Source organism: Lipophrys pholis, assembly GCF_963383615.2.
Source record: "Lipophrys pholis genome assembly, chromosome: 9".
Lineage (NCBI taxonomy): Eukaryota > Metazoa > Chordata > Actinopteri > Blenniiformes > Blenniidae > Lipophrys > Lipophrys pholis.
In genome coordinates, this window is record NC_137639.1 from 28,588,204 (window position 1) to 28,614,287 (window position 26,084).

Here is a 26,084-nt window from a genome sequence, read left to right on the forward strand (position 1 = left end):
TATGTATGGATCAATTCAGTGTCATCATGTAGTGAGCTACTTTATAACTGTCATTCCATCTTTCTTTCTTTCTTTCTTTCTTTCTTTCTTTCTATCATCTCTCCATGTCAATGTGATAATCCAGCCCTGCTGGCACGCTGCCTGCACCGCATGTTGACAAAACCCAACATGACACAAAGAGATGACAATCAATGTTTTGTGGCAGCAGAGGAGTGTTCGCACTCATCTGAATACGGATTAGCCAGAAGATTATTCCATAATGAACCCATGACAATCTCTCTCTCTCTCTCTCTCTCTCTCTCTCTCTCTCTCTCTCTCTCTCTCTCTCTCTCTCTCTCACAGTCTGTGATGGATGGAGAAGAATTTATCCCCTCAAGCAGCAGCTGTTCAAATACACCAGTGACACCTGCAGGAAGGGAGAAGAAACAAAGAGTCGAGTTTAATAAAAATTATTAAAAAAAAATCTGCATGAATTTATCCTGATTGAATCCTGTTGTTTCAGTTATTTCCTCTAATAAACTCGCCTGCTGGAAGTGTTTGGGGAATCTGTTACTAAAGCATTATTGGCTCCATGTATGATGTGTGAAAGTCTCCGTTTATGTGATCATCATGTCATGACAGTACATTTTATCGTTTCTATAGATCCCACAAAGTCATTGCAAAGGACCATAGATAGATAGATAGATAGATAGATAGATAGATAGATAGATAGATAGATAGTTTTGAGATATTTCTTTCATAGATTTCTTTTCTTTTTCTTTTTTGATTTTTTGTGCTTTTCTTTATTTTTCTCCATTTTCCTTTGACTTCTTTTTCATTATTTATTTATTTATTTTCATAAAAAGCTCTCTGAACAAATGTAATCAATTTCTTTACTAATTTCTTAATTAATTAATTAATTATTATTATTTTACAATTTGTCATAGATTATGTTTTTGAGTCGTTTTATCTATTTGAGCTTTTTTTAATCAATTTCATCTATTCTGCCTGTTTTTAGTGATATTACCTTCTTTAGTTGTTTTATCCTGGAGATTAGACTTTTTTTTAATAATGGGGAATGCAAATGAAATGAAAAAGGAATTAAAATGCGCTTCGGTCTTTTTTTTTTTAATGAAACCTTCAGGGAGCCGCTGCAGATGAGATGAAGGGTCACATATGGGTCCAGAGCCGCATGTTGAACACCCTATTCTTGACTTCAATAAAGTTAATGAAATGATTAAACCAAATTACATGTTTAGAATCGAGATATATTGTATTGTGTCTTTCTTAGCTTCCGCAATTTGTCCCTCATAAACGACATTTCCCAGAATCCCTAGCGGCACGTATAGGAGGCCTACGTCACGCAAGCCGCCAGTTTCCGGTTGGAGGGTGTATGGATACATGACACAGTTGTTTGGAGGAAGAATATCTTCAGGAAAAGCGTGAAAGAAAAAACTAACAGCGGGATTTAAACACTTCACCGGCGGACACGGCCGCGATGGAGGCGGTCCCCCGCATGCCGATGATCTGGCTGGATCTGAAGGAGGCTGGGGAGTTCCCGTTCAACCCGGCCGTGAGGCAGGTGAGCGGGGCGGGGAGTGGAGCAACAGGGCTGAGGTCGAAAGTCAGACCGACGCGGATTATGGACGGAGGGATAACTTTAACCGAGGCGTCGGCGTTCGCCGCCGCATCCAGAGCCTGTTATCTGCCGCTGTCTGTCGCGCTGAGGAGAATCTTCCAGAAGGTGTAGCTGGGAAGCTAGCTCAGACCACCGCCTTTTGCTTGCTAACGTTAGCTCGCTGCCGATAATAATTAACTGCAAGTTCCTAATTAGCTCTCGGCAAAGTGGTTAACTGCCTTGAAATGAAGACATAAAACTCCCAACGGCAAAGTTAGTCAGCATGTCGGTTAAAAGATAACGAGGCAGCCTCCTCCTGGCCCAGTCAGGCTACATGACAACAACAGTGATCTCATTGTCACATGCACCTGAGTGCGAGCGGCCAAAGTAGAAAACATCCACCTTTAACAGCCACATCACGTTTACTTTGGAGCTTATTCACAAAAGAAAGCAACATACAAATGTGAAATGACCTTATCTGAAGTTGAAGCAGGTGACGGACCCATAACGAAATGCAAAATATCAAGTAATGTTGTCATAAATACACATCTATACATGGAGATTAACGACAGACAATAAATGCAGAATTGTTTGATTTATTAAGTATTTATATTGCACCCAAGCTATGAGGGGGGAAAAAAACATCTGGATTGAGCAAAACAGAAGCAATAACCTTCAATTTATATATCTTATAATATTATTATGACATAACAATATGATGAGGAGTTACTACAGACGAGGGTTGTAATAGATTGTATGCAGGAAGCCACATGGAAAATCTAGAATAACTACTGAGTGCCATTAAATCAGTTAAAGATCAATATTTGAAGGGAAATATAATATTATAGAAATACTGTATACATTCGATTGGGAAATTCTTTGTAGCGTTGCTTCACACAGAGTAGAACAAACAGAATAAATGGAATAGAAGAAATATGTATGTATACAGGTCTAAATGGTGACTAGTATAAGCACAGAAAGTATTACATTTGACAGAAAATGAATTGACAGGAAAGGCATCCTAAGTAAAACTTGTGCTTGAATCAAATGCGTGTCACATGATCCCCAAAAAAAGGAGCAAACAAAACTAATCATGTCACTTTCTTAATTTACCATTCTTGCTCTGTATAAGACATGTTTGTATTTTTCAAGTAGTAATGATCCAAACGTCATTATTTCAAATAGGGCAGCAACTGAAGATTATTTTCAATATCAATGTTGATTATTGTTTTGATGAGTCGGTTTAAAAGAAGAATCCCCATGTTTTTATTTCTTGCTTCCTCATTAAGAATAAAAGAACATTTGGATTGACGCCAAATATGTGCCTGCTCAACAGTTTGAAGATTCTATTAAAATGTATTGATTAAAGAAAAAAGTCGATGTCAAAAACTTTAGTGAATCCACAATGTGATGATCATGTTTGAAGATGCTTTCAGTCAAGAAAGCTGCTTGTCTTGATTTATGTGATTCTCTCCCCATCGTGACAGTCTCCAATTATTTTCTTGAATGAGAAATATATTAGGAGTATTTATAAAAGCACCATTTACTCAAATTATGGTATTTGGGCTACTTAAGGCAAACAAGTAGATTAAACATCAGTGAAATAGCAGACAGACAACACACATGTTGTATTTAAAGCACAAGTACCTTAAAACTACCCAGATTCTCAGATTTGAGTGAATGTAATAAAACACTGCTTGTCATACGCAGTGCAGTCTTTCCACTTCGACTTTACCTCATCAAAACTTGTTAAGTCAGTTTAATGATTTATCTGATATCATTGTGTGAAATCAGACGAGCTACGGCGGAGACAGACAGACGGACTGAACAAGCTGACTTTTCACCTCCGGTGCATCAAATCTCCTGAGAAAAAAATATGCATTTTTAAATTACAAAATCATCTGGGATGGAAACTCTGGTTTTGCCGTTTGTGAGAAACCAAATTGTGTGAAAAATGCATTGAGGGGGAAAAATGACTTATGAATATTTTAGCAAAAGCATTTCCTCATCCAAGATGGCTGCCGCACTTGATATTTCAGAACGGGAGTCTACCCGGAAGTATTCTCGCTCCGTTCAGCCCAACATTGTGAGCTGCAGAAACACAGTTAAATTGATCCCATGGTCTCCTGTGCAAACATCAGCCTTGTGACTACCTGTTGGATTTTACCTCGTCATCTTTATCTCATGACCCATTTTCTAACTTCTTCCTGAACCAGACCCATGTAGAGGTCTTTGCCCTCCTGAGTCACTTTAATCCCGGCCACAGTGTGAAACGATGTTGATGATCGCTCAAATAACTTAAGGAAGTGTAGCAGCAATGTGGTTTTGTGGAGGTTAAAGGACAGGACAGTGTCTCTGCTGTTGCTGTGCCTTTGTGGATCTTCCCAGCAGCCACGTGTTCGTCCTGCTTCCATGATTAAATTATAAAGTCAACCAGAGGTACAGCTTGATAGAAGAGTGCAGGCTCGTCTGCCTCCTGACCCAACGTTCAACTGCTTGATGCTTATTATAGTCGTCGCCGTCGAGGACAGGAAAGGTTGTGGAGGGGTACAATAGAAGATTCTCAGTGGCTCTAGATTAACTCGGAGATTAATCCGCTGCAGCTGAAGTGATCGTCAAAAACATGTTAAATGTGATGCTGATGTCAAAGCCGAAGCTTTATATCGTTCATAGAAGCACTAAATGGTTTAATTCTTATGTTCACCTACTTGCTGCTGCTTTTTCTTCTCCAGTTCATCTTAAAGAATTATGGGGAGAATCCGGACAACTACAACGAGCAGATGAAGAAGCTGGAGACTCTGCGGCAGGTGGGCGCCGTTCAATGTTTTCATCTGAGGCTGCGATTTACCTCTTTTACTGCGAGACGTTTCTAAATCTGATGCATCGTGTAAGAAAGTCCACCGAGGACGCTGATTGCTTTTTATATATCTGATGTGTAAAAACCTCAGTGCTGTTAGGACATCATACAGAGGTTTTTTTCCCGAACCTTCTACCTTGTACGAGGTGCCGAAATAACTTTCAGAGCTCCCGCGTTCACGAGACTAGTTTAGTCGGGGAGCTCCCAGATCCTCATAGAGTTCAGAACTTTGAGGGAAAACCAAAACATTCCTACAAGATGGAGAAATAAGTTTCTGTGGCTCTTTGTGTGCCTTTGTTGTGTAAGATTATCTATTTTCTGCCCTTTTGATTGTTTTAGTCTCAATAAGTTTGGTTATTTAAAGCATATTGTGTTGTTAGTTTCTCACCAATCAAGGAGTTAAAATGAAAACATCCCATCTTTACATATCAAGTTGTTTTTTTAAGGGAATTCTGCAGGATGTTAGTCTAAAGCATCTTTCAGAAGTAAACAGATCTTCTTTCACCACTCCTAATTTGCCTTCATCTATCTAAGAAATCTACTTTAATAAAAATGTATCCTGCTTTACAAGCTGGGCAACATGTTTAAGTTTCACTCATCTTACTGTGACATCCTCCACTGGAGCCAGTGTGGCATCCTGGCTCATTATTTGACCAATTTTATTGCTTTTTGCTCGTTTACAGTGTCCTAATTTGGGCTATATTGTGAATTTATTGTCATCGCATTATCACCATGGGTAATATTAAAATCACAGAAGACTGCAAAACGCCAGTAAATAATGTCAACAGGCACTGTGCCGTCATGCTCTGCTCAGTCAGACTGGCCGAATTGTAAATGTGAAAGAAAACTAATGTTAATGAACTAATTTCAAGCATTTCACGTAGAATTATTTCTCACCTGGCCAACCCAATCACAAACATCAAGGAAAAATGACCAAAAACAACAAAGTGGACTAACTGTTCTGTCTAAAACGCTGCTGGTGGGAATTACAGACGCGCCTCGGATGGAAAACAAAAACACAAATGGTATAAATTGGAGGGAAGATCTGAATCTGAAAGCACTAAGATATTAACATGGATTTAGATTATATCATTATTGCAATGCTCAACAATAATTGATTATTCATCATTCATAATTTATATTCATCCCATTGTTAATATTTGTTTAAATATGTGTATGCTTGTGTTGTAATGTATCTATTTTCTCTCTGGATCACTTTAAACTGCATTCTGTCATGAAATGTCCATAAATGAAGATTATCATCGCAGACTTCAGCTTTATAATTGGGATTATTGTAATCTGCAGTAAATCTGTAGCAAAACATCTCTTTGTTGGTGTTTTATGATTGATTGGTAGCATTTCTTTCAAACATACATTAACACAATGCTGTATATCATCAGAGTGTTAGAAAATGAATGAACATGTGACGAAATGGCGGATTAATTGATAATCTGTCGTGGGGAAACGGCTCGTTTCAGGGCGATCGGTAGGGATTGTATCGATGCAGGGGATTAATAAACAGGCGATTGGTTTTGTTTGGCAGAGTGCGGTGAACGTGACGAGGGACTTCGAGGGCTGCAGCACGCTGAGGAAGTACTTCGGCCAGCTGCACTACCTCCAGAGCCGAGTGCCCATGGGAGTCGGCCAGGAGGCCGCCGTGCCCATCTCCTGGTAACGATGCAGGGAAACAATCCGTCTCTCAACGCCAAGTCATGGTCCTGTTTGATTTACATGATAGCAATGGCAGGATTACAATTCTAGTTGGAAAAATATTATTAAATGGGTAAAAAAAAAAAAGAAGACACAATGCAGTTATTTTCTAATGTTTTATATTAAAATGTAAGAAAATCAATCGTTTTAGCTCATTTTGTACTTGATGGCAGCAACACCACATAATGTTTTCAAGTGAAAACGGAAGACTTTTGTTCTCAGTCATTGAAAACGGTGTCACTTTTTGAAAACGCGAGTCCGTCTCCATGGAAACGTGGGAAACTGCCACTGGTCCTGCGCTCTACGGCTATAGTAAATAGTTCTTTTGCACATGCTCAGTTGACGGACAATAACAAATATGGCAGCCTCTAGAGTGTGGTGACTCCTTGGTTTTAGAGTTGACAGTCACCATAATAACAATCCAACTCAAAATGTGTGCGATTTCACTTGAAAAGTCGTCGTGTAAACGGGGCTTCAGGAAAGGTGGAACAGGGGAAACAAAAGTCAGGAAAAATAAACAAAAACAACTAATAAGATCAAGTGGCATCAGGTCTGTTACATGAGCAGCCTCTCAGAAGCTTTGGGTTTTAAAATTCAGAAACTTTCCAATGGCCCGGGTTGAGCTTCTACATGTGTCTCATTATTAAACTTTAGCTCGTGTCTCGAAAGTGCCAAAGATAATGAAGCTAGATTTAAGACTGGCTGAGAACTGATGAGTGATTTCTTTCACCCATGATGTCGTCACTTATTGACTTTTGCTCTTTAATACTCTTGTTTAGGACCGAAATCTTCTCTGGAAAAACCGTCACACACGATGATATCAGCTATGAGCAGGCGTGCATCCTCTATAATCTCGGTGAGTAAATCAATTTGTTTGCATTTGTTTTAAACCAGGCCATTACCGTTAAATTGATAGAATTACAAATTTCAGCAAATTAATATTGCCTGAATCTGTCTATGACTCGATCCCAGCAGTTAGGAGTCCATTAAGAACTAAACCAGAACCTTTTGAAGTCTGGCGTGGGCATTTCTTTCTCGAAAAGAAGTGACGATGAAAAGGAATCAATACAGTGTAAAACTATTATGAGATTTACTTTATTAAAAGTCAATTTAACTTAATGTTATAGAGTTTAAGATCTTTAAGGGAAGAAGCTCTTCTTTCCCTTCTTTAAAAATCTCTAAAATATTCATAAGAAAATCATTATCTTTTATAGCTTGTTTACATTTTTTAAAGACTTTTTTGTTGTTTAGTTCTCGTATTACTATAAGAAACAAGATTAGCCCAACATTTAATGTAGAGGCTGTTTATGTGTTATAGCTTTCTGTCGTTTTCTTTCGCTCCTAAATGTGCTTTAATAAAACAATGAAATGAGCAGCTCATCTCGAGTAAACAAATAAACAAAGAAATGATTTAAAGCCACAAATAATGATTTAAAAAAAAAATCTAAACAATGCGAGTTGTAGAAAAACAGATCGTCAGCCTGTGTGTGATGCTTCTAACTACATTTCTAACACGGACTCTCTGCAGGAGCGCTGCACTCCATGTTGGGAGCCATGGATAACAGGGTGTCTGAGGAGGTGTGGCACACGCTGACAGAATAAACACACACACACACACACACACACACACACACACACACACACACACACACACACACACACACACACACACACACACACACACACACACACACACACACACTCTTACCCTTCTAACTCCCGACGCTCTCTCCCAGGGGATGAAGGTGTCCTGCACTCATTTCCAGTGCTCTGCGGGGGCGTTCGCCTACCTGAGAGACCATTTCAGCCACAGCTTCAGTGTGGACATGAGCCATCAGATCCTCAACCTCAACATCAACCTCATGCTGGTAGGCGGTCCACCCACCAGCCGGAACATTATGACCACTGACAAGTGACGTGAGACGAATTGGCAGCAACAGTGAACAGTTTGTCTTCAAAGTTGATGTGTTAGCGCAGGGGTGTCAAACATAGGGCCCGTGGGCCAAAACCGGCGTGCAAGAGTCTCTAATCCGGTCCGCCAACCCACCAAGCAAATGGTAACAAAATTAAAACATTTTCTTCATGTCCGACCCGAGCTGAGATATCATTGACGCTGTCATGAAAGCTCGACATCAAACTAGCCTCAAAGACATGCTGCTGGACCCAGTTTGTTAAAACACACATAATGCAACAGCTGTAGGAGAATTGGTTTTTGGGACTTTTCATTGTATTTTTGCACCAGACAGTTTCTTTAAAAATTGCTTTATGTTGAGATGGTTGTCATTTGCTGTAGTATTTGCTTGGTTTTGTGAAAATCTTGACATTTTCATCACGTATGCTCTGTGCCACATCAAAGAAAAGCTTTACCATTTAAATTAAAAGGTTATTATGGCGCTAATTCACTGTTTTCCGGCCCACTCAAGATGAACTTCGGCTGTTTGCTGAATTAAAATGTGTTTAACCCTCCCGTGTTCGAGGTTTGGGAATTTGAATGAATATTGATGATCATATTGGAGCTCCTGTGAGGTGTTGTCTTTCAAAAGTGGTGAAATGGTGACTTGTCAAATTCAGCCTAACAGTCGTGTTTTAACGTGACTCAAACTGCTGCAGAAAAAGTCTCCTAAAACACATTATAATGGAATGTAATGGTTGATCAGTATAAATATGCATGCATGCAGAAAACGTTATCATCCATCTTCTTCTTCTTCTTCCCAGGGCCAGGCACAGGAGTGTCTTCTTGAGAAATCCATGTTGGACAATAGGAAGAGCTTCCTGGTGGCTCGTATCAGCGCTCAGGTTTGGCTCCCTGCCAGTAAATCCATTTAATAAGTGTTGAAATCAATAATTAAAACCGTGTTTGAAAACTAATAGCTGTTGTGCTGCAGGTGGTGGATTATTATAAAGACGCCTGTAGGGCTCTGGAGAACTCTGAGACGGCCTCCATGCTGGGAAAGATCCAGAAAGACTGGAAGAAGCTGGTCCAGATGAAGATCTACTACTTTGCTGCTATTGCACATGTGAGTGTGTTTTCTGTGCTAATTCAGTGCGTGTCTGGACTTGTGTGTGTATGTGTGTGTGTGTGGGTGTGTAATTAGTCAGAGGTACACACAAACATCATCTTTTACTTTCCCACAGCTTCACATGGGGAAACAAGCCGAGGAGCAGCAGAAGTACGGAGAGCGGGTAGGAACATAATAAAAACTCCTGGATGAATCACTGAGGAAATGTTAAATGCAGGTTTTAATAATGTGTGCAATATTAATATACAAATGAGCAACAGTGGACCTCTCCTAAGATTCTACTCATTAAGTATAATAACAGTCTATGCATTACTTTTTTAAAGATATTATCACATTTGTATTACATGTTCTGATTGTTTCTGATCAATTTTTTTAAACTGTAAGGCATCTTTAAGTTTGATGATCTATCAATCTTATTTATTTATTCAATAAAAGAAACTAACATTTATCTAATGAGAAGCTTCAGGTCACGATGCTGCACAAGAACAAAGAAACTAAAAGTCCTTCGTTCATTCATTTGGTAGAGAAAGTGCTTCATAATGAAGATAATGATAATTATATAGAAGTCAGAATCACCTGTGTAATAATCTGTCCAGACATCGCTTGTAATTAAAATTGTCATCAAAAACACACACTTGATCAGTACATAAAGATATCGACGCAGATAATAACAAACTTAAATTCTGAAATAGCTGATCAAATTAAAAGCCTAAGAAAATATATAGTGTGAAACCACCAAGCATTTTCCTAAAAAAATAAAATCATGCTGAATAAAATACTCAAATAATAAAAAAATAAAAAAAAAAGGAGAACACTTAGTACACACAACATCTATATTAAAAAAAGGTTGGATAGAATAAAAAAAAAAAACTTAATTAAAAACTTTCCTTTTAAAAATGTATAATTTGTTTTGCTCTGTCATCAAACGCAGTGAAGATGCGGAAGCAGGAAAAACTTGCGCTGGGATAAAGAATAAATCCGCCACTTTCAAAATGAAAGCAGAAGCAGTTGTATCACGTGTGTTCTCGCCGCTCATTATCAGCTCAGGTGGTTGATCCGGTCTTCTGTTCTCTGATCGCAGGCTCAGTTAAGTGTGAACAACAAAGTGAATGTTCAGCTCAGTAACAGAAAAAACGTGTTGCAGTGAAGCCAAAAGGATCAAATAGAAAATCTGAATCAGCAAATACCCAAATCAAAGTACTTGTTCTCTGTAAAAGTGCTTTATCTTTGCATCTCCAGCGTGATCACGTTTCTGAAGTCACATTGTTCATGATGATGTGGTTTTTTTTCTGTTTCCCACAGTTGGCTTACCTGCAAAGCTCGTTGGACAAACTCAATGAAGCTGTCAAGTTAGCCAAGGTGGAGTTTTTCTCTTTAACCTCCCAGAAATCCTCGTCAGCCTCACAGTAATCTGTGTTTGTGTTCGACGAAACCTGAATGCATCATGTTTGGTCTTTACCCACCAGGGTCAACCCGACAGCGTGCAGGACGCCCTGAGGTTCACCATGGACGTTATCGGTGGAAAGTGAGTTGAGCTTTCGCTGTAACAGTTTAGTCTGGTTTGATTATTTGTTTCATTATTTTAGTTTTTGTTTGTTTTTTAACCCTGGATGAACGTCTTTAGAAATACATGTTTGCTTTTCATCTGCAGGTTTAATTCAGCCAAGAAGGACAACGACTTCATCTACCACGAGACGGTCCCCTCTCTGGAGACTCTGGCCTCGGTCAAAGGTGACGGGAGACACCGTTTACAGAGTTTCTACTGTTTCCGTGGAAACAGACATTGTTTTTAAACCCTAGCTGTGTAAACACAAAACCTTTCTGGAAGGAAAACACGAAAATTATGTCGCGTGCACGAGGCCGTAACTGCAGTTCTGATCTGTGCGGCTGTGTTCAGAGCTCGTGTTGAGCTCTGCTGTTGCATCATGACAGAAGCCGTCTCACCCCCCTCTCAGGCGCCCCGCTGGTGAAAGCTCTGCCCGTCAACCCCACCGACCCCTCCGTCACCGGACCCGACCTGTTCTGTAAACTCGTGCCCATGGCCGCTCACGAAGCTTCTTCTCTCTACAGGTAAAGATAAAAAAAAAAAACAGTGCGTTCAGTCAGACTTTCACACAGTAATCAAGTGTTTTTACATACTCGTGTTCATGCTTGTGTTTTTCTGTCAGTGAGGAGAAAGCCAAGCTGCTCAGAGACGTCATGGCCAAGATTGACGGCAAGAATGAAACACTGGAGTGAGTACTTATTAGAGTTTGTTGAAGTAGTTTCTGTTCAGCAGCCACATACAAACCAATCTTACCTTGCGTGGACTGGACCAGTGTGAGGGTAGCGTCATAACCTTTCAATACACATTATTGGACAACATAGAACTACTCACTAATGCAGTGCAATCCCTTGTGAAACAATCGGACAGTGACTTTTATTGAAAAGCCTTAATTGATCCCTTTTATGATTCCACAAGTCAGAATCGGTCCTCTGTCAGGATTTGTTCCAGCAGCACGTGACCCTTCCCACTGCTCTTCCTCCTGCAGGCAGTTCATGGACTCTCTGGGTTTGGAGCCGGAGTCCGTCGACAACTTGGACATGTACAGCCACATCCCTCCGGTCCTGATGGAGAAGTGTGCGGCTCTCAGCGTCCGACCCGACACCGTGAAGAGCCTCATCCAGTCCATGCAGGGTGAGCAGCTTTATTATCCTCAGACACACCGAAACACAGTGGTGCTGCTTCGAGTGGAGCAGAGGGAGCCTCGTTTTACCGAGGCTTTCTTATCTTTTAATGGGTCAATATTGTGGGTCCATGAGCAAGGATATGCCACATTTTGTAAGTATATGTGAAATTACATGCAATAATGCTTGATAATGCTAATGAATCACAGCATTATATTCATGGTGGCAGAAGTAAATCTGCACTCAAACTAATCAACTTGATTCTGCAGACACTGCTTGTGGTTTCGTCTCGTTTTAACATCACTTCAGTGATCAAATAGCCGAGAAAATGCCACAATTATTTCTGAACATGCTTTTTTAATTGCAATTAATGTGCAATAATAAAAGCCTGCAGTCAGTAGGTGCAGATAACTAACTGAAGCCATAAACAATTTGGTATCCTGTACTGTGAAGAGACACCTGAGACCAATTATGTACATATTTCAATCCTATTAAATTAAATAAAGGTATTCACATTAGTTTAAGACCGCGAGTGAAAATTGTTTTTTAATTTGTGCTTGTTTGTGGATGTAAGGAGGACATTGAGATATTGGTGTAACAGTACAGGAGGAAGATGTTAGGATAGGATGGATTGAATTTATCTGCTGTGAGGACTCTTGAAGTGAGCCGCCTAAAGACAGAGAACAGGAAGTGAAAACAGCTCCTGAGCTTCTGTAAAGGTTTAGTTTTCTGAGCTGCGCTGGGCCGTACGTCTCTGTTTAAGTAACCTCTCCCTCGCCTGTGCAGTGCTGTCGGGCGTCTTCACCGACGTGGAGTCTTCGCTGAGGGAGATCAGAGACGTGCTGGAAGCCGATGAAGCCGGCGAGCGAGCCGTCCAGGAGGGCGGCGGCGGCGCCACAGGCGAGCTGCACCCGGCCGCACAGGCCCAGGCTCTGGCCGAGATCCGCAGAGACCTGGAGAAGTACATGGAGGCTCACGAGAAGGCCAGCTTCACCAACACGGAGCTGCACCGGGCCATGAACCTGCACATCAGCAACCTGCGTCTGTTGGGGGGGCCGCTGGACAACCTCCGTGACGCGCTGCCACGGCCTCAGCTCAACGAGGGTGAGGGGGGGGTGTTTGTTAAAACGGTCTGAAAATGGAAGAATATCTGCTTCTTCTCTTCATATAATTAATTAAATCACATTTTAGCCACAAAATTGTCAGCAATTATGTGTTGATTTTCCATATCGAGTCAGTGTCTGTTATGTTAATGTGCAGGAAGACGAGTTTGGGTTGTTCCTACAGAATTATAATAAAATCGATGCTCAGTTAGTGTTGTGAAATATTCATGATATGCAGCTAAAACTCAAGACTCTTGTGTTCATCAGACTGTTTGGATGTAAACTTGCGGTGTCCCTGTGTCTGCAGACGAGGTGGCCGGCCTGCAGTGTATGAAGCGAATCCTGGGGAAGGTGCAGGAGATGCGAGAGCAGAGAAGCTCTCTGGAAAAGCAGCTCCGGGACCTCATCCAGCAGGATGACATCACCTCCACCCTCGTCACCAGCGAGCGAGCCGACATGAAGGTATCTGCCCGTAAAAGGGAGCCCCTTAAGTACAACGCTCGGCAAGAAATACTGTTAATTGGTTTTGAAGTGGAGGACTGATGGTAATAAAATTAACATCATCTTTGGGCTTTGATTCTGAACACCAAGTTTTACTGAGCTCAGGTCCTCAGATTTTATTAATGGACGAGACTCATGGGGACTTTTCCTATGTTTAATTTCTCGCTGGACTAGACTGCAATTTTATCCAGACTAGTATAGAAACTGAAAAACACACATTTATTCAACAAATATATCAGATTGTAAATGCACTATGATCTGCAGCGTCTCTAGCCTGAATGTGGCTGGCCAGCTGTCTAAACTCTCCTCCGTCCTCCCAGCGCATATTTGAGGAGCAACTAAAGAAGTACGAGCAGGTGAAGGTGTACATCGACCAGAACCTGGCGGCGCAGGAGAACATCCTGAAGGCCCTGACCGAGGCCAACGTTCAGTACGCCTCCGTCAGGAAGAGCCTGAGCCAGACGGAGCAGCAGTGGAACGGCACCGTGCAGGGCCTGGTCGGCTCGTACGAAGCCTACGAGGACCTGATGAAGAAGTCGCAGGAGGGGAAAGAGTTTTACGACGACCTGGAGGCGAAAGCGTCCCGACTGCTGGAGAGAGCAAAGACGTTGTGTCAGACCAGGGAGGAGGAACGCAAACCCATCCTGGAAAAGTAAGGAAGACATTTTTATACCTTTTGAAGTCTATTTGAAAAGTATTATATATTTCGCTCCGGCTGTAACAAGATTAACTGGTTCCTTTGATGTCCGTCTCCAGAGAGACCCAGAAGAAACCTCCGGCGCGGCCGACGGCGGCAAAGCCGTCCCTGAAGACCAAAGGCCCTGACGCCGACTCTTCCATTCCCAACTTTGACGATCCAGAACTGGCCCAGCTCAGTGCGGCCATCCTGGCCCTGGGGGGTGACCTTCCCGAGGACCTCCGCAGTCTCCCCCCGGACCTCCCCTCGCTGGCCCCCTCAGCGGCTCGCCTGCCCGGCCCCGAGGCATTCATTCCGCCTGCTGCGGCCCTAGGGGGCAACTCCTCTCTGCCCTGGCCTGGAGCGCCGGGCGCCGCTCTGCCCCGCTTTCCCGCTAATCTGCCCCCCCCGGAACTGCTGGCACGGATCGCTCAGTTCCCCACCTCTGGGCCCCTCCCACGTGGCCCCCTCCCTCAGATGGCTCCACAGAGGCCTCCACAGATGCCCACCCAGGCGATGGTGCCCGGTTATCGCCCCCCCGCTCCTCAAGTGCCCCAAATGGGCCCTGTGGCCCCAGCTCCAGTACGGCCCGCCACCACAACGGTGGACAGCATCAATGCCCCCATCCCCAGTTACACCCCCACCCCACAACACCCCGCCTCCACGGGCTACAACGTGCCCCCTCAGCTGGGGACGTATGCCCACTACCTGCCCCCGCCCGGTGTTCCCCTGCAGGGTCAGACGCCGGCTCCGCAGCCACAGCATCCCAAACATCCACAGCAGTATCCACAGCCCCTCCCTCAGGGGTACCAGCCGGGACCTCGGCCCATTCCCAGCCCACACCCCCCCCTGCAGACCCAGCAGGCCTACCCACACGGCTACCTGCCCCCCCAGCCCGGTGGTCCTCCTCAGTATCAGCAGCCATTCCCCGGTCAGATGCAGCCGCATCAACATAACGGCTTCCAGCCTCAGATGCCTCCCGGGTACCAGCCCCCCCAGGGGTACGCACCCCCGCAGCATCCTCACATGATGCCAAGACCACCTCAGGTTCACATGCCCCCCCAGACTGCACATCCACAGACAGCCCCCACCTCTCAGCCGGCGCCCTCCGTCTCCCAGCCCTACCTTCCCCACCCGAGCCAGCAGATGCCCCCCCGACTCCCCCATCAGCACATGTTGCCTCAGCAGCAGCAGATGTCGATGCCCCCCGGGGCCCAGCAGATGCCCCCCCACCCACAGATGCAGATCCCGGGGGGTCCCAGACCACAGATGCCCCCCACAAGTCAGACAATGCCCCCGATCTCACAGAACTACATGCCCCCTACGAGCCAGCCCATGCACCCCCCCATGCACCCCCAGATGCCCCCCGCCTCTCAGCCTCATCTGGTCCCGGGGCCTCAGGTCCATCTGCCGAGGGCTCCCATGCCCCAAATGCCTCCTAATCCCCTACCCCCACAGCACCACCCCCACCCCGGGCAGCCTCCGATACCAAATATGCCCCAGCAGCCCATGCGGATGCCCGGTCAGTCCCAGCCCCCCCACTCCGGTACGGTCTGCTACCCCGGGGGGGCTCCCATGATGCCTCAGCAGCCTTTGGCTCCTCAGCCAGCTGCGACCCAGCAACCTCAGGCTCCTCTTCCTCTGGCCCACCCGCAGCCTTCCACCATGTACCCCCCCCCCTCCAGGACCAAACGTACCACCAAGTGCCCCGCAGCAGCCCCCTGCTGTCGGCCCCCACGCACCTCCTGCTCAGCACATGATCCAGCCCTCTCCGGGCGGGCCCCCGGTCCCCCAGCCCCCCAGCTCCATCCCCCCATCCCCCTCGCCTTCCCCGTCTCCATCCCCCTCCCCGGGTCCCAGCTCGTTGGGTCTGAACCCCCCGCAGCAGAGACCCACACCGGCCCCTACCCCGGGGGCAGTGGCCCCGCCCTCTCTCCCCTCCCCCTCTGCCGTCTCCCCCTCCACATCGCTGTTCCAGCGACAGAACTCCAGCACCGACGACCTGCTGTCCTCCAGCCCCGAGAGCCAGCCGGGGGGGCCCAAGGCCCCCACCAACGTGCTGCAGCCCACCAAGGCCGACCCGCAGGTAAGACCAACCGGTTCCGGTGACGTCATTTAATTTTAACGCAGAGCGATATAATAACTAACGTGAAATCATCTGTCGGGGAGGTTCTTTGTTCCATGTTTACGTTTCTGTTTACACGACAACGGCGCTCGGAGCCGCTGAAAATACAACTTTTTTAAAAAACTCTTTAAAAATGAAGGAAACGCTGCTTCTTCTGCACATGCTCAGTTGACGCACAATAATAATGTTTCATCCAGAGTGTCATGACTCCCAGTCCATATTCTCCTATTTTATTTTGACAGTCACCAACTTGGTCGTTCGTCCAGTAGAATGTCCATGTCTTCTTACTGTTTATAGTAGTGCTGTCAGTCGATGAAAAAAATGTTCTATTAATCGCACAATTTTCTGTAATTAATTAAAATAACCAAATTTTGTTTGCCGCCTTAAGACTGAAGCTTGTAATGCATTTATATTAATCAAACAATGGAATTAATCTAGACTCTACACACACAAACTATATTTAAATTCAACGACTATTTTTATAACTTTCTTTTAGCTTTGAGTCAATGCTGTGTCTCTCCAAGTTCAGCAAATATATAAAGAAACAAACGTCTTTCCTACATCCACAAACAGATAATATAACAAAACCCAGACTTATATGTTAGAGTGCAACACTTTGAGAATTTGAATATTTCCAGAAACAAAGTTGTAAACTTATTACCTGAACAAAGTTGCATAATATACTGTAATATCCACCAACGCATGTTGGTGGATATTACCGACCAGGCCCTACATTTTTTCCAGTGCTGTTGCCGTGTAAACGTGAAACTTTTCTGAAACGAAAACGCAGAAACGATGCGCCTTCACTTGAAACGTTGTCGTGTAGAAGAAGGAAAAAGTCAGAATTTTACTTTGACGTTTAAGAATAACGAATTCCCCAAAAATCCGGTGGTTATCTTCTAACGTTAATAAAACCAGAAGAGACGGATTCTCCCGTCACAGCCGAACGACTCCAGCAGGCTGCTGGATCTCCACACTCTCTCCTCAGGTCCACTGACTCACTGACTCTTTGGGTGCTTCCAGAGAGTCCCTCCTATCTCCTTTCCTATCCACTTCTCCTGAACCCCTTGGATGACGTCACAGGGTTAAGGAAAGGTGCATAGGAAAGGAGATATGAGGGACGATTTGGATGCACCATCCGACTCTCTGACTCACTCTCTCTCTTTGACTCTCCGACTCACTAACTCTTACTCTCCTACTGTGACTCTCTGACTCACTGACTCACTCTCTCTGATTCACTGACTGCGGCTATTTTCTGCTCACGATCCCTCCAGCGACGGCAAATGTAGGAGGAGCAACACCGTTACCGTCACCGTTCCCTGAGACGTCGCCTCCAACTGGTGACGAGTCAGTAGGGAACCGGTCGACTCTTTGAGCCGGTTCTCTGAAGTGAACCGTCGGCTCCCGTCTGGAAACGGTTTCCTCTGAAGCTCGTGATCAAACTCATGATGTGACTTTTAATAGAAGCTCTAATTTCCAAATGAATGTAAGTGATGTGGCTTTAGAGCGAAGAGCAGTGATCCAGTGGGAGGAACTGCAGGAACTGCAGGAACACCAGACTGGAGGAGGAACCGTTGATCAGAAGTACCGACTTGTACTTCTTTGCACTAACTTTGTTTTCACACATCGATTCTGTCTGATTTTGGCGTCTGACCTAAAGCTAGTTTTGACACTTTTGTCACATTCATGCTGTTTTTTTTTTTGTTTTCTTCATAGTTTGTTGTGTGAGTCTCCCGAGTTTCTATTTTTCATTTTAAAAACTTAAAAATTGATAAATATTGAAACTTTTTGTGAAATCGGGATAAAAACTTTGTTCTTGGAATTCGTTTTTCTGTCTTGCATGTTCAGTACGATAAGCCATATAAGAAATAAACATGATATATAATATGTTTGGCATGTTACTCTTTCTTTTACCTTATTTTTGGTCATAATTTCAGTTGGTCCTGAATCATTACCCACAATGCTCCTGTGCTGCTGAGCTCAACCGGACTTGGTTTCTGAAACATTCGTGTTACTAAAAATAACTAGAATTCTTTCTGATAAAAAATAAAAGCCTTGTACAAAAACTAATGTGCAGAAAAAACTTTTAGTTTGGTGAAACACATTTCTATTACTAAATGTGTTTTAGTGTAACGGAGACAAATTAAAATAATATAAAATTCAGTGTGAAACCACAAGACGACTATTTCCACTGAAAAGGATATATTTTTTTTTATTATTGGAAAACCTTGATAAGTCAAAACTTACTAATTCTAAACTGAGACACATTTAATACAAATGTGAAAAAAATTAATTAAAAAAAATTATATAAAATAAATATTTAATAGTTTAGCAGTTTCGACTTTCTGAGGTTTATCGCTTCTCGTCATTCAAATTGATTTGATATTTCTTATTAATGGTAAAAACGTGACCATTTCGAAATGAAATACAGGTTTATTTGATGTGTAAGTCATGAATTATTCATTGATTTCCAGTTTATTGATGTGTGTCATTATGTTTGTTTGGCTGCGTCCTGATTTAAAGTCTCATCAAACCAACCAATCAGGTCGGGTTAGCCTTTAGCTCTTTAGCTTCGGTAAATTTCCATCGTTTTGAATCCGTTTCTGACTTTTAACGACTGAGCGAGGCGAGCAGATGGTGGTTTTTATTTGATGTTTTCTGTCAGTACTTTAGAAGTGGCTGTCCCGGAGTTACTTTACAAGTTTTCTTGTTTGTGGAACAAAACAAATAAAAACTGATAATCTGAATATCAGATTTTACCTCGATGCAGTTTATTAATGCATTAGCAGTTTTTTTAAGTATCTTTTGCATTGAAATAGATTTTTACTGGTCATCTAACTGATGAAAGGGTAAAAATCCAGCTTCTAGTGTGAAACTCATCAACGAAACGAGAGTAGATCTGTTGAGTTCGATGAGATTTTCACATTTCAACACGGAGGCGACGTTCTTTGGTGATTCTGAAAGTTTTGTCTCCCGCAGGACGGCGAGCGTCGCAAGAAGAGCTCCCAGGGCGTCCTGGTGATCCAGGGCGACCCGTACCAGGCGCCGGAGCGAGTGGCCCGCCTCCACGGCGCCCTGGGCCAGTTCCGGGCTCAGGTGGACTCGCTGGAGCAGCCGTCGGAGCTGGAGGGCGGGCTGTCGGTGCTGGACGCCCGCTGGAAGGAGCTGCAGGAGCAGCAGGAGAAGGACGCCCGCCAGCTCTCCATCGCCATCGCCCGCTGCTACACCATGAAGAACCGCCACCAGGACGTCATGCCCTACGACCTGAACCGCGTGGTGCTGCGCTCGGGGAAGGACGACTACATCAACGCCAGCTTCGTGGAGGAGCTGTCGCCGTACTGCCCGCGGCTCATCGCCACGCAGGCGCCGCTCACCGGCACGGCGGCCGACTTCTGGCTGATGGTGTACGAGCAGAAGGTGTCGCTGGTCGTCATGCTGGTGTCGGAGCAGGAGCTGGAGAAGGTACGGCGGGTTGTCGGCGCTGACGAGGTCAAAGGTGGAGAAGGAAGCCAAACGCTGATCAACTGAACTCAAATTACTTTTTCCACATCGACGCTTCAGTCCGTCAGGAAGTCGGCGATGAATAAATAATAATAATAATATTGATAAACTTATTTGTAGAATAAAATTTCTTTCTTTTTGAAGAGTTAAACCACTTTATTCATTTAATTTAATAAAAAAAAATTTTTTATCTCCCTGCTCTTGGGGGCCCTCTGGTGGTCACCACTAACTATGTTACATCTAAAAACTCTTGGTACTTTAATTTTTGACCGATGAATTTTTTTCCACCGCTTCTTACACTGTTAATGTAAATTGAATAGTTTTGCATTTAGTCTTTTTTTTTTTTCAAACAATTTTTACAACATAGACATTCATTTGAACATTTCGCTATTACATTATTTGTTATCTGTCCAGCATTGGAATTGGAAAATAAGTATTACTGACTCAGAATTTACTTATCTATTTAAGTTTTGTTTGAATCTATCTATCTATCTATCTATAATAAAATAAATTAAAATCAGAAAGTATGAAAACGGAGCTCAGTAATATAGCTGAGTAATATTTTATTTTATTTGAGGTATTCCTGGTATCACTGGTCTCCATCTTAAAGAATGTTTTTTGTTTCCTTTGAAAGACTTTCTGATGCACCTATTTTCCAAAACCAGAAAACAAATGGTGACGACGTCTTGAGGGTCTGGCCCGAAGTCTTCCAGTGAGACGGGTTCAGTGAGCGTCTCGTTTTGTCTCTCCGTCTCAGGGTAAAGTCCTGCGGTACTTCCCCACCGAGCGCGGCCAGCAGCTCGCCCAGGGTCCCATCACGCTCGGCCTCACCACGCAGAAGATCACGCCCACGCACGTGGAGCGCATGATCAGCCTGCAGTACCGAGACCAGAGCCTGAAGCGCACCGTGGTCCACCTGCAGTTCACCTCGTGGCCCGAGCTGTGAGTCCTTTAACCCCCCCCCCGACCTTTTGACCCCCACAGAGACCTCAGAGGTAAACGGCGTCTCGTCTCCCTACAGGGGGCTTCCTGACAGCAAGAGCAACCTGCTGCGCTTCATCCAGGAGGTCCATGGTCACTACCTGCACCAGAGGCCGCTGCACCCCCCAGTGGTGGTTCACTGCAGGTCGGTGGGATTCTTCTGACGTCCTTTTTTTTTTTTTTTTTTTTTTTTTTAAATGATAAAACTCCAGTAAAACGTGAGTTGTTGGTGTTTTTAGGTTCACTTGAATAATTGTAACCTTCTCGCGTTGCAGCTCGGGCGTGGGACGCACCGGCGCCTTCTGCCTGCTGTACGCCGCCCTGCAGGAGCTGGAGGCGGGAAACGGCATCCCGGAGCTCCCCCTGCTGGTGAAGAAGATGAGGCAGCAGAGGAAGAACATGCTGCAGGAGAAGGTCGGTTCCACGCTTCCGCTGACGCTCGTCAGAAGCTTTTTTTTTCCCCAGATGATTATTTATTTAAATTTCTTTTCTTCAATCTCGACTTGTATCTGGCGCGTCTCCAGCTGCACCTGAAGTTCTGCTACGAGGCGGTGCTGAAGCACGCCGAGCAGGTCCTGCAGCGGCACGGCGTCTCGACCCCCGGCAGCAGGAACGCCGCCGCCGCCGCCGCCGCCGCCGCCAAGGTGCGACACTTCAACACACAAACAGACTCATCAGAGTAGAATCCCACCTGAAGCTGCGGTTTAACAGGAAAAACACTAAAACTCTCTTAAAGAGGCAGGATGTTGCTGCAGGTACGGAGGAGTTTTAGACCCACTGAAGAAATAAAAAAAATAAATTGGAGGCTTAAAAAAAAACCCAAAACAACCTTCATGCACTTCAGAAAAAGTCGAAAATCAAAAGTCCGTCCGTCCACATGCCAGCGTGTCACTGCTTCTACAAAATGCATCAGGCGGTTTAATGAAGTGATGAAAAGATGCTTCAGGACAGAATTTAGCTCATAAACAGTCAGTTCGCAGTATCAGGACTAGAAGAGACGGTAGCAGCCGGCAGCCTTGTTCTGTCACAGAAGTTCATCGAGTACGAAGGACAGGGAGCCCGGGCTGCTTATTTAAATATTCTTATTAGTCAAGGAAATCCTGTGTAAAGTCACATGTAAGCAACCCTGTGTAGTCAGAATGAAGTGATTTAATGGGATTTTATATCTAAGAGAAAGTGATGAGGGAGGGATAGACGGTCTCTCTGTGAAAAAACAAAAATGTCGACTTTTCCTGAAGCGCACAAAGGGTTTTTTTTTGTTTTTTTGCCTCCTAATTGTGTTTTTTTCTTCAGGAAACGAGCAGAAACCTTTTACTGTATGAAAGTCTGAACACGACCCAGAACACACTTTTAATGTTAAAGAAATCACTTCATTTATGTGATTTCTTTTTCTTCCTGTCGACATAAATTTTTTTAAATTTTATTTTATTTTTGTTTATTTTGGCAGTCTTTAGAAAAATAAAAACACTTAATTATCCAAAGCTTATACACACCTACCCCATCATTAATGTCACACTTTTTTAGATAAGAAAACAAAAACGACAACAAACTAATAAAAAAACTAATAAACTAATAAAACGAAAACAACTAACCAGACAAGATTAGTTACAAAAACAAGAAAAAAAACAAACAAGAAAAAGTATAAAAAGAGAAAACATCCCAAAAATGTTTTTTAAACTAATATTACTATTTTTACAATATACATTCAATATATACTATACACAAGTTTTATATATACAGTTTATCCATGCACATCATATATATATATATAATATTAATATTGAACAAGAACCTTTATAATTAATAACTTTTACAATTAATAATTTACTATTTAAATGTTATCAATTACATTTTTAATACAAAACATATGTGGCAATATTTAAATTAATATTCTATGACAATATATTCCTTTGTGTTTATTGAGTATTAATGTATTTTCTACCGTTATATTCTATATTCTTGCTGGAATTCTAAAATGTGACCAACCTGCTGGCGAAGCTCAGTGTCTTCACACCGTAACGGTTAAAGTCCAACGCTCTTCTTTGTCCGATGTCGTGCAGCGCGAGGAGTTCGCCGACCGCCGTGCGGCAGAAAACTTCCAGGACGATAGTTTACAGATTCTCACCGAGGTAAAAATGTTGATTTCGGCTCCGGTTGCCTTCGGGAACGTCGGTGACGTAGATCGTTGTGTAGTTTAGTGTTTGTGTCTCGCTCTCCGCCGGAGACTGATTTGTAACGTTTTGTCCTCCTTGAGGAGGAGGAGGAGGAGGAGAAGAAGAAAAGAAAAACAAAAAGCTTCTGTTCAGTCGAGGAAACAAACGTTTAGATTTGATTTGACGTTGTGTTTCTCTGCAGCCGTATTCCCGCCAGGAGTCCCAGCAGGACCTGGTCCTGGGCGGCGACATGCCCATCAGCTCCATCCAGGCCACCATCGCCAAGCTCAGCATCCGGCCGCCCAGCGCCACCGACCCCGCCATGGAGGCCGGCGCCCCCGGTGGCCCGGAGGAGCAGCAGCAGCAGCTCGCCGTCACGCCGCCGTCCGCAGAGCCCCCGGCGGACTTCCAGGAGCCGCCGCCCTCATTCAGCCCGCCACATTCCCCCCCGCCACCAAATGGCGTGGACGTTGCCGTTGCCGCCGTCGCCGCGCCCCCCTCCACGCCGCCGCCGAGCGTGAGCCCGCCCCCCGCCGCCTCCGCCCTGGAGCTGCTGGCCTCGCTGGCCCCCGAGGCGTTCTCCATGGAGGGCGGCGGGCGGGGCAAGCAGCGCGTCACCAAGCAGAGCTTCCTGCAGCCGGCGGAGGGCCAGGGTCTGCACGGGACCCGCGGGGGGGACGGCGGCGGAGGCGGCGGCGCCGACGACGACCCCCTCAGCAGCCTCGACCCCCTCTGGAGCCTCAACAAGCAGTGAGCGAGCGCCGTTTCCATAGAAACCACGATCACCACGACGTGCCTGGTGGCAGTTTCCTCCTCCTCCATCACATCACTATGCACTCGTCTGCTCTCCGTTTTTATTTTTCTACGTGACGGATGGAAAACTCCCAGCATGCACTCCTCCAGGTGATCGAAACTCGACTCGTTCTAACAAATCAGCACGTCGATCCTCTTTTCTTTGTAACACTGTAAATATCTTAAATAAAGTTAGATTATTCCAAGAAAAAACTGAAAATGTCCGTCTGGAGACTCACTAATCACTAAAAAAAAGAATAAATAAATCCAGTAGACTGACGACTTGTGGTATCAAAGCCTCTTTATTTGAAAATTAGTACAAAGTCGTTGCAGTTTCTTTTTTTTTTCCTGTGTTACAAAATAGTAAATAAGTTACTACAGCCTGCGTTGATCGCACCCAGCCACTAGAGGGAGCCGATCGGAGGATTTACGCTCTACCTTTAAACACGTCGCATTTGTGACGCAGCTGCTTGGAAAATGTTCCCGTTTCGTTTCTGTCTGAGGTGACACACGGAGCAACAGGATGGAAGAACAAAAGAAAAAAAAATTGGGATGGACACACGCACACGCACGCTTCAGTGAAGTCGGACATGTTGGGAAACATTCAGCTCATCTGGCCGTCAGAATCACAGTAGAGACAGAAAGCAGACATGTGGACACGCCCACTTTTCTCATCTATAGATTTTTTTATTTACATTTCAGAGACGATAATTCAGACCCGAATCCAAACGTGCTGCGTTTGTCTGTTTTATACGATTTAAGTTGTCTTGAGTGCGAATGATCAAGTTAAAGCTACACTCACGTCGGTTGAAACACGAGGTTTTTAAATATGCAAATAACAGCGGAAGTTGTTGTTGCACCTTTTCGGCGGCGTAAAGCAGCTTGTTCTTAAATTCAACAGAAACGTCCATGTTGGGTTAAAACGTTTAAATGAACAAAATGTTTGTTGCACATGAAACAATTTACAGCCATAAAATATAAATAAACCACGTCAGTTTAGTATTGGGAGTGAAAAATGTTTCATGCTAAACTTTATGGTATGAATGTGACTTTAACGTCATAAACCTGACGACTTTTCTCACCAGAGGGCGAGAATTCAGAAATCAGCTTCATATTTGACTGCAACAGCGCCCCCCTGTGGTCAGGGACGAGCTTTATATAGACTGAATATGTGGGGAGTTTAACGCGACGACACTAATTACTGTTCTGTAGTTTGTAAAATGTAAATGTGAGCCAAAGAGTGCGAAGGACTCCGGTTCGATTCCCCGTCGCAGCAGGAAGAAACGAGTCAAATTTACGGTGCAAATTGTAAAAAAAAGAAAAATGTGACTGTCAAGCCAGCGCTGCTGAAACTGAAAAACTTTATTCATTTTTTTTTTTTTTTTTAGAACATTTTAATCAATTGACAAGATTATATCAAAATTATAACCAGTGATTCATTTAAGTTTTTTCTCAAAATGTCCGACTTTTTAACATGAATTCACATTTATAGAAAAACAAAAGTAAAAAAAAAAAAAGAAAATTCTACACCTTTCACACGTTTCCAGTTTCAATAAAACAAACACACACACAAAAAAAAAAAAACCCGACAAAACGACGACCACCGACGTTGAGGACGTCGCTCCGGCTCGGTCGGGACGTTTCCGATCAAAAATACTGACGTTAAGCTGACGGATTGCTTTTGTTTGTTAATCCCAGGAGTAGCGGGAGCGGCGACCTCAACTCCAGCGTGGTCGCGGGTCGCGTACCAAAGTGCGGCGGTGGCGGCGCCGCCAAGAGGAAGGTTAACGACAGTGCAGCGGGTCGGCGCGGCCAAACCGCGACGGGTTCCCGGGTGTCGGACGCTACATTCAGTAAACGGAGACTCGGGGGAAGAAAAATAGAAAAATACATTCAGGATGTTGTTGGTGTCAGTCGGGGAGGAAAGTCTGGAACATTCTGGAGGAGGTGAAGATCAGGCACAGACGAGCTTCCTGTTCAATTCACCGGATGTAACCTGATTGGCTGCTCTCATTCAAATCCAGGGTTAATCTGGATTAAAAATCCCTCGTTTGGGTCAAAGAAATCCAGTAACTTTGAGCGTTAAAGTGCATTTTACACATTATAGTTAATTTATTATCTATTAGACGCTCCGATTGACATTTCTAATCCCCACTGTAGTCTTAAATTTCTATTTAGTTTTTCCAGATTATCTCATCCTGCTGGATTAGAGGTCTTTCACTCCTTCGACTGGATTTCACCGTTTTGTCAGTTATTTCTACAATCTTTATACAAAACATTTATTATTATGGCTTCCATGTTAAACAAAAAAAAAAAAAAAGTTCCTTTTTTTTTTTTTTAACTTTAATCACAAAATTTATTTTGGACAACGTGTTAAAAAATTATGGATTTTTTTTTTTGT

The 26,084-nt window shown here is 43.9% G+C and overlaps 1 protein-coding gene across 1 annotated transcript; it reads left to right on the forward strand.

The window, feature by feature from the left end:
- Positions 1-1,377: 1,377 nt before the first annotated feature.
- On the forward strand, positions 1,378-23,964 carry LOC308114336 (tyrosine-protein phosphatase non-receptor type 23-like). Its single transcript, XM_080471133.1, is given in 26 exon segments — positions 1,378-1,561; positions 4,330-4,404; positions 5,998-6,125; positions 6,944-7,020; positions 7,693-7,742; positions 7,901-8,032; positions 8,880-8,960; positions 9,050-9,181; positions 9,300-9,347; positions 10,487-10,543; positions 10,651-10,709; positions 10,836-10,915; positions 11,140-11,254; positions 11,353-11,418; positions 11,716-11,861; positions 12,638-12,955; positions 13,262-13,416; positions 13,776-14,107; positions 14,212-15,820; positions 15,822-16,217; positions 19,236-19,718; positions 20,515-20,699; positions 20,779-20,883; positions 21,014-21,152; positions 21,263-21,382; positions 23,094-23,964. Coding segments are annotated over 26 exon segments (5,724 nt in total). The 5' UTR covers positions 1,378-1,477; the 3' UTR covers positions 23,646-23,964.
- Positions 23,965-26,084: the final 2,120 nt, after the last annotated feature.